The following is an 18,606-nucleotide window of genomic DNA, read 5'->3' as shown; positions in this document are numbered from 1 at the left end:
GAAATGTTGTGGCATGCCTTAAGGACATTTAAGACACTTTCTTATTCTTGCACATCTTTGAGCAAGTTGACATTGGAGTGTTACTATTAAAAAATAGGTTTTGCAAGAACACCTATGGTATGGGAGGAGGAAGAATGTGTTTATGATAATCGCCACCCAGTCATTGACAACTTTTTGCAACTCATTTCCAAATTCATTGTTAAGGCCATGAGGTTTATCCCTTCTTATTCTACAAAACTCTACCTAAAAGCTCAAGGGAAGGACTAGAAATCTTGAAAGAACCAAAGGAATGAAGCCCACTCACACTAAAATAATTGAGATTAGAAGTGGACCAATGATGAATCTTGAATAATGATGTGCCATCAAGACATTTGAGTATGATCCAATATAAGTGGCACCTAATTTTCTTAAAGTGTCGGCTATGGTGCGGAATTTTCCCTTGAGCAACAAAAAGTTATACTATCCCCTACTCGATAAAATGCTAACCAATAGAGCGTTGCATTTAGTAAGTAAATTGGACCAAAGCGGACATGATCTTAAGCATAGTTGTCTATATATTGGTAACCAATAGAGCGTTGCATTTAGTAAATTGGACCAATGAAGGTCACTAACACTAATATAAAGCCATGGATTTTAGCCACAAATTTTTCTGAGCTGTATGTTTTTGTCCTTAGATTTGGTGAATATTTTTTCTTAGGCTAGATCATTACAAATGCAAGAAGATGCCTCAATGTAGCATTATTATACATTTTGCAAAATGACAGCATATGATGATTTCATAATGAAACTAAGGGGGCTTTCGAATTTCCATCCATCACTGAGTTTTGATAGTTTGAGAGCCTAAAGTGAGTTGTGGAGAGCACTCCAACCATTAAATAACTCAGTGAGGAGTGTGGCTTATGCCAATATATGTGATTGTTGGGAGGCGACACCACAAAGTTTCTTAAATCCTATAAGTGTCAACCAAGATAGAAACTCTTAATGTAGCAATGCCACAAAGCATGGTAGAGCACCCTATCACATTAACATATTGGAAAATGAAGGAAGCATTAAGGATCAAGCATAAGACTAAACCTTACGAGAAGAGCCACAAGGTAGAGTAAATTACCTGGAGGTGAGGATACCCTCTTACAGTAAATCAAGATGGTCTAGAATGATAGCTATTATAAATGAAGAGCTAAAACTACCTTGAGGTGAGGATACCCTCTTACACTAAATCAAGATGGTCTAGAATGATAGCTATTATAAATGAAGAGCTAAAACTAAAAACCTCATTGTTCCACACACTAGTAGTGTTATTTAGAATGTGTTTGAATGATTGTATGACAAGGATTTCAAAAAGCCTCAAAGGACATCTTGGGGGGGGGGGGGGGGATCGCGAAGCAAAGTTTGAATAGCCATTAGATGAAAACTACACATCAAGCATTTGTAAGGAGTATTGTAGTGACATGAAAATTAGTTCACAAAAAAAGGGGTAGATGCTAGGGTCACCACGATTAGCTTTGGCAATGCTTTAACTCAACTTTTCTCCAATAACCTCATGCCATGTCTCTCTTACAACAAAGTCCTCAACATAGAACTACCTCTTCAAGAGGGCTCAAGACCGCGAGGAGAAACAAGCCATTAAGGAGAGGGGAGAAGGAAGAGTGAAAAAAGAGTGGTTGAATCCAAAAAGAAGGGAGACTTAAGAATAATGAACTAAACAAAATGATGACAACATGGAATAATCATAATGGAATCGATAGACAAGAGAAAGAGGAACTAAGCACACCTCTGTAGATGTAGGGGAATGATAAAGAGGGCCGGAGTATCAAGGATGGATCTAGCCAATTGAGGCCCACAGAACATACTAATTTGAGGACCCCTTGGTGTGGTGTAGTACTTGTGTGTGCATCTTTATTGTTTTTTCTTTGGTTTCTTTTCCTCTCTCTCCCCTTCCTTTTTTATTTTGAATAATTATACAAATGCCATACAACGAGGCTTTCAAATTTCTGTGAATGAACGGGACATTCAGGATTTGGAGGTTGATCATGATAGAGATCTATGCTTTTGCATTGCTTATACATTGAACGAATATTGTGCCAAGGCAATTGAGGTACATGCCTTGATGCTAGAGTGATTATTGCTTATGAAGAACCCTAGTTATTAATGAGCACTGGAATCTTTGGGGGAGCAATTTGCACATTTATTAGAGGAGGTAGAGAGCTTTGAGGTAGAGGTCAAGGGATATCTTGATGAACAAAGTCAGAGCCTCAATGTTGATGGTTTTTTATATGCCATTGAGGCTAGTTGAGGCCTTTTAGTGTTCCTACATCTTGAGTGATTTTGTGCTCTTGAGCTTTAATGAGGAATGGCATTGCTCAATGATTCTTTAGCAACTAATTAAGTTGCAAATAAAAATTATAAATGACATGGTAAATGCTTATGACTTATTTTGTCGTATTAGATATTTGATTTTATGTCGATAGTTTTACAAATCCACATAAATAGTTTGACATCAATGCATGAACCTAACTCTTCTAAAGTCATATACATGACAATGTAAGCATTATTATCACAAGTCATATATGATGGATGCCCACTTTGTAAGTTTTTACCAATCAAAGTACTTATTTAGAGGTCAAGCATTCGCTCTCCTTTACACAATAGAGAGGACACGACTTGTTTTTTACTTATGAAATCAGTAAAATCCTTGCCTGCTTTTGGATGGGTAGCCTTCTTTGCCTACTTTACAAAGCGATGGACAAGGGTGCACTATTTGCATGTGCAAAGCATGCCCTTTTGTTATGTGTAAAGATATTGTGCTCATATAGGTGCCCAATTCCAAAAAGTGCATGCCCACACTCCAAGTGACGATTTGCTGTGCAAGAGCCCTGAAACCTCAAGGAGAAATTTGATCCTCTTTTAGGTTGGTTACACATCGAGTGACGGTTGTTCAAACCTCGCCTAGAGTGTAGGCATGTACTTTTTGAAACTGGGCATGGACATGGGTGTAGTACCTTTGTATCAAATGGACATAGTTTGCGAAAGAGTAAAAAATAATAAACATATAAACTTTTTGATTGGTTACAAATACAAAAAGCATACCCTTATCCATCACTTTACAATGTGGATAGGAGAGACTCTCTCCAAAAATGAGTGGGAAATTTACCTATTTAACATGTAAACAATAAATCATATCTTCTCTAGTGTATAATAAACCGCAAACGCTCAACCCTTTATTAAATGTTTTGATTAGTTAAAGCTTACAAAGTGCACATCACTCATTTGGTGTGTAACCAGCCTTAGCGCATTGTGCGACGCATGCATCGTAGCTGTTTTTATTGTAAATATAAGTTCCCTGTCCCGAGGGCGTTCATCACAGCAGTTTGAGCATCAGTAGCGATCCACTATGGCTGTTCAGCGCCCGGGAAGTGCTGTAAGAACCCTTGCTCGCGAGCTCTCGTTCTCTGTGGTGCGCAGTCTTTCATGCCCTCTGAGTTATTTGGCTCCTTTGTTCGGGGTATTGCAGGGTGATCAGGAAGAAGACGAAGGGGCCGTTTATTTAGACGATCAAGACGTGGAGCAGGAGCTCCTTATCGACGAGGAAGGTTAGGCTACGTTCCTGCTCGTTTCCGATCGTCACTTCTGTCGATCAATCCTTAGTTTTAATGGAAGGAGCATGTTGTTTGTTCTATCATCAGACCTGCCTGATGTGGATGAAGATGGAGATGAGACCGGCCTCTACAACGAGGAAGGAGGTAACTTTCATCCTGAGGATGCTATTTTCAAGTTGTAGCTGATGTCTTATCGTGTAAATTTAGCTTTACGGACTCTTTCAATGAGGCGGTGTCTTACCTTACAGGTCGCTTGTGCGACACTGTAGACTTCTTTTGGCTTTCACATGCAATGTGCACAACACGCTTCATTCTGTCATCCATATTAATTCTCATCAGCCCACAGTTGTTGCCATCATTAGTCTACCCATATGTACACCATCCAGAGGTGCTGCCCTTGCTGCCAGCCATCACCACCAGCTCCAGCAGGTCGCTAGCTTATCCTTGGTGTCAAAAGATGACGTACCGGCGAGACAGTAGGGTTTGCGGGGAGGAACACAGAGTGAACTCAGTAAACATTGAGAAGAGAAGAGAAGAGAGAAGAGACTCTCATGAATGGAGTGAATGTGATACAAGGGAACAAGGGTGCCGTAGCACAAGGAAGATGATGAAAAGAGCCCGGAACTGTGAATCGCAATGTCCTCCTGAAGGGGTGTGAGGGTAGTGGAGAGGTTGGAGAGAAGAGGCAACGGACTGAATGAATTAGCTGTAAGGAATGAATAAGAGAGTGGCCTATAAATAGGCACAATCAGTCTAGGGTGGTGGTCTTTTTTGGAGCTGCAAACCCTAAACGCAAAACGTAGAAATACAAAAACGCAAATTGTGGGTGAAGGGTTTCTCAACATCCCTTCTTAGGTCCAAAAAGGGGAACAAGAGAAGAGCGAGGTGAAGATGCAATGCTACACGCTAAAGAATATTTATGTAGCAGGTGCCACTTGGGCAGTGTTCCTCGTGGGAAAATTGTTCACTTGCCCAAGTGCCCTAGTATAAAGATGATGAAAACATGCAATGTATAGGAGGAATGTCAGACTTTGTGTAGTGCCGAGAACTATAAGGATATATCTCGGGAGTTGGCTCCATGCTGACCAAGGGATGAAAAAGATCCATCTTGAAAGCTGAGAATACCACTTGAAAGGAGACCTTTGAAGTAGTCAGGAGACTGGATTAGCTATAGAATCCAAAACTCAACCTAGGGAGAGAAGCTACTAGCTCCGTGACTCCATGTTGAAAGGAATACGAAGGCCTTGCCACCAAGTTGCTGTTAAAGATCCAAGGGCCCCGATCTAGGTAGATCCTCTAGATCCTGGGTATGAGTAGAGGAAATGTATGCTCCAAGGAGAGCCACTCCTCGAAAGTGAAAGGTGGTGGTGTGTGAAGATCTTCATGGCATATAGGGTCCCTCTCTGAATTGGAAGAAGTAGAAGTAGGAGCCCCCTCTGAAGCAGAAGAACTGGAAGCCCTTGCTGAGGGCGAAGTAAGAAAATCCCCCTTTAAATCCGAGTTTGAGAGAGAGGGAATCCAACCACTCATGGCTCACGGACTGCGAAGCAATCTGAGGACGAAGGTAGTGCCACCAGTCGTGCTGAAGAAGGTATCTAGGTCTTGGAAGAAGAAGTCGGAAAGCACCCAAAAGTGGCCTCTTGAACCTGAGTGGAAGAGGGTGGGGAAGAAGGAGGCTCGGGATAAGCCAAGGGTGGGGAATAGTCGCGGGCTCTTAGGATAGTGGACTGTGGAGGAGATGTGGGCCGCAAAAGCCACTGTACCTAGAAGTGGGTGGGAGAAACCTCCGCATATTGGAGCGGTCTCTAGGAGGGCTTGTTGCCTCGTAAGGTCTTAGAGCCTCCGTGTGCTCAAAAGGACCTAGTGCGCGTCGCGTGTGGCTTATTGCCTTGAGCGTAATAATCTGATAGCCGATGCAGAACGATCTTTGTGGCCCAGAAAGGAGAGGTGGCACAGGAAGTACCAGGTGGGAGATGCATATACTTCGGGTGGGGTGGGGAGCAAAGGTTGAAGTTGACAAGCATTGGTGGTGTGTTCGGTGATGCCACAGTACGAGCACCCAGTAATCTGGTCATCTGCTAGTAAAGAAGCCGTGGGAATCAGTGTGCCTCGTTGAAGAAGGAAGAGGTCAGCCACGAACCATGAACTGCAATGCTCGCCTCAAGGGCTAGGGGGTCAGTGGAAGGGCTAAAAGTGAGTTGCCAGTGTGAGGAGGATTACAAGTAGTAAGAGGCTGCAATAGCAGTATGGTGGAGTTGTCGGGTTGTAGAGTATTAATAGCCACCAGCAGACTGGCCGAGCCGCCTGGTTGCAGAGAACAGCCGCCAACAGCAGGGAGGAGCCGCCAGCAGTAGAATGCCACAATAAAACGCGGTAGTAAAATGTAGCAAAGGGGAGATGGAGGTTGTAGCAGTAGCCCTGGACGTAGGCTGGAAAACAGCAAACGCAGGAGGGAGCAGCGGCCAGTTAGAGTGTTGATGTAGCGGAAGAAGAAGAGAAGTGGATGCTGAACCTGCCACCGGTCTTTGCCTTCATTGGAGTGGAGGATCTTTGCCACTGTTTGAGCAGATTTAGCTCTGATAGCATGCCAAAAGACGACATACCAGCGAGACAATAGGGTTTGTGGGGAGGAACACAGAGTGAACTTGGTAAACACTGAGAAGAGAAGAGAGAAGAAATTGTGATGAATGGAGTGAATGTGATACAAGGGAACAAGGGTGTTGTAGCACAAGGAAGATGATGAAGACAGCCATGAACCACGAACTGCAATGTCCTCCTGAAGGGGTGTGAGTGTAGTGGAGAGGCTGGAGAGAAGAGGTGACGGATTGAATGAATCAGCCGTAAAGAATGAATGAGAGAGTGGCCTATAAATAGGCACAGCCAGTCTAGGGTGGCGCCCCTTTTAGGGGCTGCAAACCCTAAACGCAAAATGCAAAAACACAAACTATGGGTGAAGGGTTTCTCAACACTTGGCCCTCCTCTTGTTGACACCAGCCTGCATGTGGCTTCTTCTTGATGTGTTTTCAGCTGCCAGCTATTCAACATCATTTGCTGCTGCTGTTTTGAGGTCTCCCAGCTCCGCCACAGCCATCACTACTTGTCCAGCTGCTGCTGGGCTTTTGCTCCTCATCAGCTGGTGACCTGATTCTATAGCTCCATGACCATCTCAACTATTGTGTTTGGGTTCATGATTGCATTGTCGCTGATTCCATCACTCCAACATCCGTGATTTACTGCCGCAGCTCATTGTGATCAGACTTCAGCTGCTGCGTGACATTACTGTCAGCTCTAGTCTACTCATCTACTCCAAGTTTGTGGTATTGTGTACATGGATGATGTCATTATTTGGGACCTTGCTCCCACAAGTGAGTGGTGGTTGGACATCTTTGCTCCTTGAGCTCATCTTCTTTTGCTCATTCAGACAGGTGCACAAAAAGCAGCAGCTGGCTGCAAGATGAATGCTCCTAGAGATGGTGCGGGGGAGGGGTGGCAGCATGGAACAACAAATGAAGCTCCTAGCTGGCTGCAACAGGCAGTAATTGTCTTTGATCTAACAGGGTGGTAGTTGTACAGCAAAATGTAGATGTAGATAGAAGTCCACTAACACCAGGAATATGTCTGAATTATGGACAACTGTTGACAGTAAGGTGCCTCAGTTGGAACTGGGTGACAATTGTGGAGACAGGGTGCTGACTAATGGAGAGAGAATTTGCAAAATAGGATGGGGTAAGTGGTTTGGGGAGCCTCTCTATTTATAGATGTGGATCCAACCCAAGTTTAGGTGTTTGCTTATGGTGCATAGAAACTTTGTAGCATTTTGAGTTTTGGGATTGTTCAAAATGAACTAATTAAGGTTTAAATTGAAGTGCACTTTTTCAAGTATAAAACAAAGTCCCCCCCCTTCCCGCCCCCCCCCCCCCCCCCCCCATGGCAAAGGCCCAAAATTGGAACCAGGAGGGACTGCAAGCATGGCTTACTCTAGATTACCTCAAGGGTTTCCACCCCAAAGTAGCAAGGGCATTGGTCTCTAGGGATGCACAATGGTTGCACAAGAACCTATCAAGACTATAGAGGTGATGGTTATCTTACCTCAGGAGCCCAAAAGGCCATCCTAGAGAGGTGAAGGCATCAAACAAAGGGTGTTCATCTGCTGCTCAGTGGCCTACCAGGATATGCAAAGGCGATGAAACCACTTTGAACAACCTTCTTCTTTCGTTTTTTTTCCTATAAGTCAGTGTCCCTAGGGAAAAAAGGGATGTTGGCTCCAACATCACAAAATAGAAAGTCTATCCCAACCACCCACTAGGGTGTTAGTGATGAGGGAAATATAGAGGAACGTCTTGTATACTACCAGATGATGCATTGGCATAGAGATTGCCATTTAATGTGCGGAGAATATGGTGGATCCAAAATCGACCACTTGAGGAAGGAAAATAGATAGTATGCATAGATGCAAAGAGATTTTCATCCTTGGATGGGCACTTGGCCTAGGAGTCCTAAAATTTGAGGGCAGATTAGGGATGGGAAGAAGACTAAGCTTAGATGGCATGATCTCATGAACTATAGATTGAAGGATAGGCTTAGAAGATTTGGCCAGTGCAAGGGGTTGTATGTTCTTCTTCTCATCAAATTCAACATCTCTCGGAGTTAGGATATGGTTCAAAATTAGTATGCCTTGGCTTTGGAAGAGTAGCCTGCAAAAATCAAGAGCTTTGCCATGGCATGAGCTTACCCAACTTGTCATGAGGAGTATCTGTGAATGTATGACTCTCAAATCTTCAAAGGTGAGAAATGGTGGGTTGAATGCCATGGAATGCCTCGAAGGGGATGTTATGAGGAACTACCATAGTTGGGCATCAGTTGAGGATGCACATTGAAGTGCTAACAACCTTAGCCCATAGGCACTTGGGTAGCTTTACTGCAAACAGCATATAGCATGAAACTAGCTGTCCTTCTTGGGCAGGTGGGTACCTAGTTTAACTCAAATTACAATATGCATAAAAATTCACAAAACTGGAATAATACTTTGCCACTTAAATCTTGGACAGATGGCACCCAATTGACCCCAACAAGTGGTGCTCTTGCAGTATTTCTTTAATTTGTATTGCTCTAATTTGTAGTACAATGAGGTATTGGCTGATCTCTCCGCAGTCCAATACATTGGGCTGTTGTGAGTGACCAATAGTATCAAAGATCAATTTACCCCTTGGTTTGGCTACAATTTGGGCACAAATTGATTCAAAAACTCTTGTGTCGGGGCTAAATTAAGTGTAGATGAGTATTTGCCTTTAGGTCAACTGTCAAATGCTTCAATTACAACTGTTACTCTAAAATCATCCTTGGCTGGGAATCCTTAAATTCTGCTATAAATTAGGGTTTTGATAGCATATCTCATTGTTGCCCACCTTCAAAGGTTGAGGGAATGTCAAGCTAGTGCTCTAGGCCCAAACTGACACGAGACACACACAAGTGTTAGCAGATATGTCAATTCATGGTTGCGTCTGTGCACGTGATTAGGTTGGGCACATATTTTGGGCATTTTTATTGTGCATTATTTATCGCATTTTAGGGCATTTTGATGCCAGTTAGCCAACATTTAATGCTGGCCGACCTGCTGTTATTTAGGGCATATTTATGGCCTATATATTTCGTGCTCCTCCTCCTTAGTTAGTGCATTCATGTATCATCACCAACAAGTTCTTGGTGGAGAGGAGAGCCAGTGCTAGTACCTTCATTGCTAGTGACTCACATTGGTTCTATATTTTTTCACGTCTTGGTATATGGATTCCATTTCTCGAGCATTCGTTTGAACTCTCTTCTTTTGCAGTGTTCTTCCGTTCTCTCTTTCCTTTCTCTTTTTTCTTGTGTTCAGCAGTCTATTTTAGTATATGTATAAGCTTCCATTGGTGCATCCACTTTTGACATGGTATCAAACTGTAGGATCTCTTCTCTTGCTGATGTTTTTCTACTGATTACAGCCACAGGTCTTCCCCTTCCATTTGCTGATCAGGTGACCTGTTGCTGATTGTGTACAGCCTGTTTGTGGTCCACTGTAGCTTGGATTTTGTGTATAGGACTGTTTTCGGTGCGCGACATCTGTTTGCCCTGTAATCGTTAGTTTTCTGCATTTATTGCTCAAATCAGCTTGTGTTTTGGTTTTCTAACCCTGATTGCTGGCTGGGCAACTGTGTCTACAGGTCGTTTTTGCTGTTTTTTGGTATTTTCTAGCCGTGTTTCCATTCTCTTGCAATCGTCACCCTTCTACTTTGATCAGATTTTGGTTTCCACTGCATGTGAATTCTCATTTTGTGCAGTCTTACTGTTTGTGTGGCTGTATTCTCTCTGTGTATACCTTCTATCCTTTATCTTCTCTTCCTATCCTCTTCCACGCACTTCTATTGATGATAAGTTACATGGCCTTGACTATCTAACTTGGAGTGCTATTATGAAAGCTTGGTTTGTGAAAGTTTGGTTTGTGTAGAAGCGGTTATGGTACATTGTTTGTGGAGCTATTTCGCGTCCTCAGCATCCTTTTCCAATTTTAGAAGATTTTGATAAGGACAACCATGAGGAAGTTGTGCTTACATGGGATACAAATGATGTGCGTGCTTATTTTGCTTTTCTTTAATGTGTTTCTAAAGTTGTTCTATTGGCGGTTACCTCCTCCAGGACATCTTTAAAAGTATGGGCAAAGCTTCAGATGTTGTATGAGGTTCCTCTCTTCATGCATGTAGTGACGCTTTATGGATACCTCTAGCAGATGAAGTTCAAGCCCAGGGACACTATTCTGTCATTTTTGTTTTGTGTTACATAGGTATACGACCAGCTTTGACACATGCAGTCTACCCTTCTAGAGGCACATCTTGTCGGGACTGTACTCTACAAGCTCCCTTTGGAGTTTGATGGAGTGACCAATGCTTTGAGGGCACAGGCGTCATCAAGACTTATGAGTTTTACCCATATGTCCTTGATGCTTCTTGAGCATGAGACATCTTTGTGTCTATAGATAGGCTTCCATCTCATTATGGAGGTTTTGGTGAGGCCTTTATAGCTTTAGAGAGGGGTGACAAGAAGAAAAAGTTAAAGGTCTAGTGTTACCACTGTGGTAAGAAGGGACACTTATGAAAGGATTGTAAACAATTAGTGGCTTCTGGGAAGAAGAAGCAAGATGTGGACTCTTGTGTTGAGTTATCCTTCTTCGACTTCAATATAGATCCTCCGGCCAAGGCCCAAAACGTATCCTTGTTTTTAAAACGAGGGAAGGGCTTGGTAGACTCCTTGTTTTTAAAACGAGGGAAGGGCTTGGTAGACTCTCCTTTTGTTGCTTTCTAGGACAAGTGATGCGGTCACTCCTCATGACTTTACGGTGCCAGTGAGGGAGTGAGAGGATAGTGAGGTGGGGAATTTGAGTCTTATCTATATAGGTATACCGGTGCACACATCCTTGATGCATCAATCAAAGTCTGATAGGTTCAAATCTTGGAGCTGGGATTGACATCAAGGTTTATGATGGGCTAGTACGTGATAGAGAGCGGTATTGACTCCTAGTTTGGTGCTCACATGAGGGGACACTTTGGTGGATAGGACAACCGCGGGGAATCCATGTGTGACGAAATGCTCTAAACACAAAAAATACAAAACCAATCGTACGATAAAGTACAAATTGATAACACAAAATACAATTAGGATTAGGATAACACAGAGACAGCAAATACAATGAATAATAAAGTGGATGACTACTGAATATACAATGCTCATGCAACAAACACACTATGCTATGAATATTGAACCTCGAACTCTCATATCTCTGGGATCCAAGCAGAGGTTATGAGCTAGAGAGAGTGTCATACTCCGAAAAGATCCCAAAATATAGCAAGCCAGTCTTCGTGTGTGAAACAACAATAAATGCAGTTGTAGAAATTGGATTTGATACAGACATGCAATGAGGAGAGAGAGGACAAAAAATGTAGATACTTGAGGAGAGAAAAACTGCAATAAGTTGATGATGACGTAGTAGGTTGATGGCAGTAAAAAATGTAGACATGATGACGTGGCAAGCTGATGGCAATAAAAACGCAGATATAATGATGAGATAGTTCATACAATAGTCGTAAATTACAAACACTAGTTCAACAATTTACCAGTTATAGACGATGTGGCCGATCAACAAATGCAATAAGTGGATGCAAACTGTGTGATGGATGTTGGAAACATTCACTAGACTGATGTAGACAATAATGGGCAATTTTGGATGAGATGTCCTATGTGAACCGGGTGCAAGTAGCGAAGCTAGAAGGTGTAAAACCTACAAAAACGAAATTGAGGGGGAGTAGTGGGCTGTATGCCTATTTATAGAAAGTTTGGGACACCCAAATTAGGTTTTTGTAGGTGGGACATAGAAGCTCTCTAGGATCGTGTTTCTTTTTAAAATAAGAAAGTTTCTTCTTTAGTTGAGCGTGTTTTGGGATTGCTTAATTCAAGCTAATGTAGTTTTAGCTCAACACCCCCTGTTAGGCCAAGAATTGAGCCATGAGAAATAAGTCCTTTTGTTTATTCTGAGGGCATCAGGCAAAAGGTGCACGTTGGTTGCCTAGTAACCTACCAAGACTACAGAGGCAATGATTATCTTACCAAGGGAGCCCAAGTAATCATCCGAGAGAGGCCAGAGCATCAGACCAAGGGTGCTCGTCGGTTGCCTAGGGGCCTACCAAGTCTTGCAAAGACGGACGGAATCAACAATGGATTAAAAAAAAAAGGTATTTTTTGTTTGCCACAAGATTTAGCATCATTAAGTGAGGATTTTAAATGAGCGTTTATCCCATGGAGCCAGGGTGCCTCGAAATATGGAAAATTAGGATGGATAGCCCCACTACCTTCATAAAACAAGCAAAACAATCGCACACTTTACTAGGATAAGTGCCTAGGGATTCCTAAGTGTGTGTATGTGCCAATTATATGGAGAATATGAGGAGAGAGAAGCAATACGATGGGTGAGCAAGCAAGACAAGCATAGCTAGCATGTAAGCATAGGGTTAAAAAACTACCTTAGGAGACTGCCATGTGCAATGCTACGAGTATGGTGGATTTGGAGTTGACCACTCCAGAGTGTGATGCAATGGCGCCACTTGGGCAGTGTGCCCTCGTAGGGGAATTGTTCACTTGCCCAAGCACCCTTTTACAATCATGTCATCGTGACAGTGCAGATGAATATACAATGTTTAAAAGTGTATAAATACGATGCTTGAAACAAAATCTGTAAGTATAATCACTGTCACTATCAGGAGAAGAAGCTGCCCCCTCGCAAAGTGGAAGGGAAAAGTGTAGACCATCCCCTCTCACCATCGGATGGTGGAAGGAGAAGTAAGTACCCCCTATGTCCCCAAATATTGATCTTAATGGGGAAAAGGAGTAGCATTCAAAAGAAGAAGAGTAAGATACAGGTCCAGCTAAAAACTTGTAAAATGAATAGCCCCCAAGGTGGCCTTCGAAGAGGCAATGGAAAATTATGGGAAAGAAGTGCCACCAAAAGGTGCAACCATGGGAAGGAGTGCTGAATGATCCAAGGCTTCGCTAGGGAGTATAGAAGTAAATGTCAACTTGCAAAATGAAGCAAAAACAACTACATAAGATCGCAAAAGATGCAAACCTTGATTTCAATGTTAAGTGGAGGTGAGTGCCATGGACAATGTGAATGGGACTCCAGTCTCCCACTACCAAAAGGTAGACACGCTAAGAATGTATGAAAGTAAAAGGAGAAATGTGCAGTGAAAAAGAGAAGACAAACTAGAGCTTGCTCTACAAGGATCAAGTGATGTGTAAGAGAGAGAGAGTTCCAAGGCAAGGCACGGATCGATCATTGCGTACGGGTGTTTTCAAGCTATGCCAGTTATATACAAACCTTGCCCCTTGTCTATTTTTACATTCTGGAAGCTGGTGTGGCAACCTCGTCTAGAACCATGGCCATCGGAATCAGATGCGCATGATAGGGTCCGATTCCCAGAATCGTGCTCGGATATATGATTTTGGATAATTGGACAATCTGATTTTGAAAAATCGGACCACTCGGACACCATCCAACTTGTCTAATCGGACATATGGCTTGTTTGATTCGGACAATCAGATAATCGGATAGTTGGACTATCAACAATTGGATGATCGGGAATCAGATTGTCGGATCAACTGAAATCGGACAGTCCGATTCTGATAATTGGACACCTACAAATTGGACGACTCCAAATTAAACACTATAAATCGAACCAAAAACTGATAGGAAATTTGCGAGATCCAACACATCCCGGGCTAGGTGAAGCACCTTTAGCAATAGAGAAACCTTTCGATAGCCTTCTAGACGCATTTGACAGCTCATAGAGCCTCCTGACTACGAAAATTGCGACCTGACGACCAGTGGAAAGGAATCACAGTCAGTATCATAGAGTTCTGATTTGGAGAAAGGCTCCACAATCTATTAGGCCGAATGGTCTCTAGAGAAAGTGGGCTTAAGTGTTGTTGGTTGCGAACTCGAAGGAGAGAGCAACTTGGAGTGGAAAGGGGACTCATCAAGTTGGTCCTCAAGAGAGGCAACACATGCCGAGGATAACTAAAATTTACAATAGTAGGATGAAATACATTTTTGACAACTCCTTAGGTGAAGAGGGAGTAGGAGAACTAGCTGCCATGTGAGTAGTGGATCTATCTTGCTGTCTTGGTTGTGGAGAGGGGAGGTGGGAGTGCTTGCACGAAATGGGCTTGAGACAAGAGTCTTGGGCAAATTTCCTTAGCCTTTAAATGACACTCGTCGTCAAAGTGACCGGCCTTTTGACAATGTGTCAATACCAATTTTTGTTTGGTACATTCTATCGCGCGGGTTTGAGTTTTGACTGGGAAGTTCTTTGTGACTCACTAGTTTGGTTTGGATTTGGATGCTGATTGGAAGGTTGAGTTTGCTTGCCCTTCCCTTACTATCCCTTCTGAGAGGATGCAATAAAGGGCCCCTATGTGGAGGATGTCCCATGAAATTGATCGAACAGGCAAGCGTAATACAATAGCTGACACTCAAATTCATAGAATGTAGGCATCTAAGGTTGGGATATCACTTGCTGCACAAAATGGAAATATTTTGACGACAGCTTATTAAGGAACAATGTAACTTGATTGTCAAGGGGTTTAGGAACCCCAGTGGTTGAGAACTTAGCAAGTAAATGCTGACATTCAGCCAACTTGACTTTCAAGTTATCCTTATCAGTGATGGTGAAGTTTTGAAGATCATGTTCTAAGTTGATGCGACAAGTCTCCGATCCCATACCGCATAGAGGTCAACGAGATGGGCCCAACGCTTAGAGGCAAGGTCAAAAGTGCTAGAGTTGTGAGTGAAATTTAGAAGGGGACCTTGCATCAACTCGACGATGGCTATGTTATTTTTGCTTGTCCAAGAGCGACAAACCTCATATTGATAACAACGAGGGTTAGGTTGAGGTTCTTGTTCGAGGATAAGTTCCCATAAACCTTGGGAATCCAATACACGGCTCATCAAATTGGACCAAGTGGTAAAATTCGACCCGTTAAAATGAGTCTTGCCTAAAAAAGCATGCTTGGCGGATGAATGGGAAGTTGGTGGGGGATAGATGGGCAATGTAGAATATAGAGGTGGATAAGGTGGATTTGGTGGAGGAGGAGGGAGGTAGGCAGAAATAGGTTGTGAGTGTCCAACGAGTGTCGATTGATGTGAAGGCACTGAATGTTTCCATAAGATGTTGATGGGGAAGGTGGAGGCATCGAGACACATAAGCCCAACCATTCCCAAGTGTCTTTGCATCATCTTTGACCATCAAATTGGCGTTAGGTACCATTAAATGCCACTTCTCTAGTTCACCAACTGACATTTATGGCCAAATGAATGACATAGGCTAGTAACTGGCACCAGATATCACCAAGTATATGTGCAATATAACTTATAGCAACTTTTGCTTTTGATATCCCGTGATTTTCTCAGGTCCTAGGCTCATAAATTTACTCTAATCCCAATTACATCTCACATGTGTAACATTTACTTAACCATTTGATTAAAAATTAATCCACATGTTAAGCGAGGTTTCAAAAATACATCTCCTCATGACAACTCATGTAGCAAACACACTATGCAGTGAATATTAAACCTCGAACTCTCCTATCTCTAAGATCAAGGCAAAGATTAAGAGCTGGAGAGTATGTCGTACTCCAAATGGATGTTGAAATGCAGCAAGGTAGCTTCTGTGTGTTGAATGGCAGTAAATGTGGCCAGAGATGCTGGATTTGATACTAGCATGCAATGAGGAGAGAGAAAGACTAGAAATGCAAGTACCTAAGGAGAGAGAAACTGTAGCACGGCATAAAAATGTAAGTATGATGACGTGGCAGGTTAACAGTAGCAAAATGTAGGTATGATGAAGAGGTAGTCCATAGTAGCCGTAGTTCACAAACACAGTAGTTCAGCAGCTCGCTAGTTGTAGACAATGTGGCCGATCAGCAAACACAGTAGAAATCAATGTAAACTGTGTGATGGAGGTTGGAAACATGCGCCACATTGATGTAAATAGCAATGGGCAGCTCCGGATGAGATGTCCTTCGTGAACGGGGTGTGAGCAGTGAAGCTAGAGGGCTTGAAGCTAGAAAAAACGAAATTGACGGAGAGTGGTGGGTTGTATGTCTATTTATAGAAAGTTTGGGGTACCCAAATTAGGGTTTTGCATGTGGGACATGGAAGCTCTCTAGGATAACATTTATTTATAAAATAAAAAGTTTTTTTCATTAATTGAGTGTGTTTTGGGGTTGTTTAAGTCAAGCTAATGCAATTCTAGCTTAACACCATGGTCACATATGTTCAGATGGATTTTTTGAGAGGATGGTCTTGTATGCTATTGCAAGATATTGTTGACAGACATTGAGAGCTGCTCTTATTCTTCTCTATTTTCAAGAGCTTGTACGATTGACATTGACATGAGGTTTTCTCTGTGCACCTTGGTGGTAGCTTGCGCATTCATTGCTTGGGTATCCATGGTTCTACTCTGGTGGACATTGTTGTATGTACTATGATAGGACATTATCATTGTATATCATATTGTATTAGATCACTCATGATTTGAGAGAGGGTGTTTAGCAGATATGTGAGTTCATGGTTGAGTCTTTGCATGTGATTGGGCTTGGCACATATTTTAGGCATTTTGATGCTAATTGGCTAGCATTTAATGTTGGCCGACTAGTTATTATGTAGGGATTATATTTATGGCCTATATGTTTTGTGCTCCTCCTCAGCCAGTGCATTCATGTGTCATCATCTATAGGTTCTTGTGGAGAGAGGAACTGGTACTAGTATCTTCACAGCTAGTGACTCACATTGGTTATGTACTATCTCATGTCTTGAGTGACTCACATTGGTTATGTACTATCTCATGTCTTGGTATATGGATTTCATTTCTTGAGCATTCATCTGAGTTCTTTTCTTTTGCTATGTTCTTCTGCTCTCTTTCCTTTCTCTTTTGTCTTCAGTTCAACAGTCTATTTCAACATATGTATATGCTTCCATTGTTGCATCCATTTTTGACAACAAGTATGTGTTCAACATAACTTATCACAACTTTTGCCAATGTCCCCAATACATAACTTAAGTTTTGGACTAGTCAGAGTGCTATATCTAACTTGCATTGTCACACATGCACCTCACATGTGTACAACTTAATAATGCCAAAGCTAAGCAATTGAAATAAGCATCCCCATGGTAGACGTCTCCCTTAAATCCTTGCAAGTCCTTGATTCATTGCAAAGTGACAAAAGCAAGAGTGCTTAGCAAAGAAAGCATAAGGCATCATGGTCAAACACCATCAGCCGCTAATGTTCAACCATAATCATGCCCAAACACATAAGCTGAAATTTCCAGCCAGCAAAACTAAGTTATAACCCACAAAAAAGAAACCATAATTGCTGTCAGAACCACATGGGATGCATCCATAAACTATGAACCAAAAAGGTTATGACCATAAAAGCATAAACTGAACATAAAACATGCATGTATTCTTAGTGGCATCTCATAACATTGCTGTGTAAAATTCTCAGCTGAAAACCACTGATATCTAATGCAAATGTATACTCTTGTAGCCATGATAAGAACTATAGTTGTTTGTATACCAATTGCACTGACTAGTATACTTGATAGTCACCGTAGACAAACATACTATTAGCAAACAATACCTTGGATGCAAATTGAGTACATTTGAGATCCACTATATACATGAGTTGTCCATTACCAAAGGAGTGGAAGTGTTATCTTTCCCTTGAGCATCAAGTGGTGTTGTGGATCTCTCGCTCTGTTGAATTTGAAGGAGCTTGAGGTAAAGTCGGCTCAAGCTGAAATGTATCAAGGTAAAGCTGCAATAATTGAGGATGGTCTACCAAGTCACCCTCTTCCATCCATTTTGTATCCATAGGTGAACAATGATGACACTTTACCTAGTAGCACTTGGAAACTTTACCTGTTACTTTTCTTCCCTTATGTGTCAATAAATGCTCTAGTACCAAAAATCTCATGTAGCTTCTTAACCTCTAGCTGAATTTTAGTAGATACATCCTTTTGTGCAATTCCATGAAAAGATCTTTGCAGGCTTACATGAAAGCATTATGTATCTTCCAATATTGAGGTAATTTCGGCCTATATGTGGCATCACTTAACCTTTCGAGCTGACAAAAGGCTTTTGTGACTTTCCAAAAGACGATGAACATTGTTAGCCATCTCGTCTCTCTTGATAGCCCTATAGATTTAGCTTGAGAGGGGAGGATGAGATAGTTTGATAGTTGCATGACTATCTTGTTAAGGGGTTTATTGAACCTAGTAAGCCTTTGTGGGTAGGTCTATCTCTTCTCACTAAAAAGAAAGATGATATGATGTGCTTTTGCGTTGTCTATAAAGATATCAGTAAGGCAACCGTCAAGAATATATATCCGTTTTCTCAAGGGGACAATCTTATTGATCAGCTTTGTGGTG

At 42.1% G+C, this 18,606-nt stretch overlaps 1 protein-coding gene across 1 annotated transcript in view; it reads left to right on the top strand.

Annotated features, from left to right (window-relative positions):
• Positions 1 to 3,262: 3,262 nt before the first annotated feature.
• Positions 3,263 to 18,606, top strand: part of LOC148025058 (transducin family protein / WD-40 repeat family protein) — an 83,467-nt gene continuing 68,123 nt past the window's right edge. The window contains exons 1-3 of the mRNA XM_087694760.1: positions 3,263 to 3,418; positions 3,512 to 3,590; positions 3,684 to 3,740. Of these exons, the coding sequence (XP_087550886.1) occupies positions 3,392 to 3,418; positions 3,512 to 3,590; positions 3,684 to 3,740 (163 nt within the window). The 5' untranslated portion in view covers positions 3,263 to 3,391. The remainder of the gene's footprint in view (positions 3,419 to 3,511; positions 3,591 to 3,683; positions 3,741 to 18,606) is intronic.

This window comes from Lygodium microphyllum, chromosome 15, assembly GCF_053477565.2.
Source record: "Lygodium microphyllum isolate KBCC chromosome 15, Lygodium_microphyllum_v1.1.10, whole genome shotgun sequence".
NCBI lineage: Eukaryota > Viridiplantae > Streptophyta > Polypodiopsida > Schizaeales > Lygodiaceae > Lygodium > Lygodium microphyllum.
The sequence above is the reverse complement of the archived record's forward strand: the minus strand, read 5'-3'. Positions and strand labels throughout refer to the sequence as shown.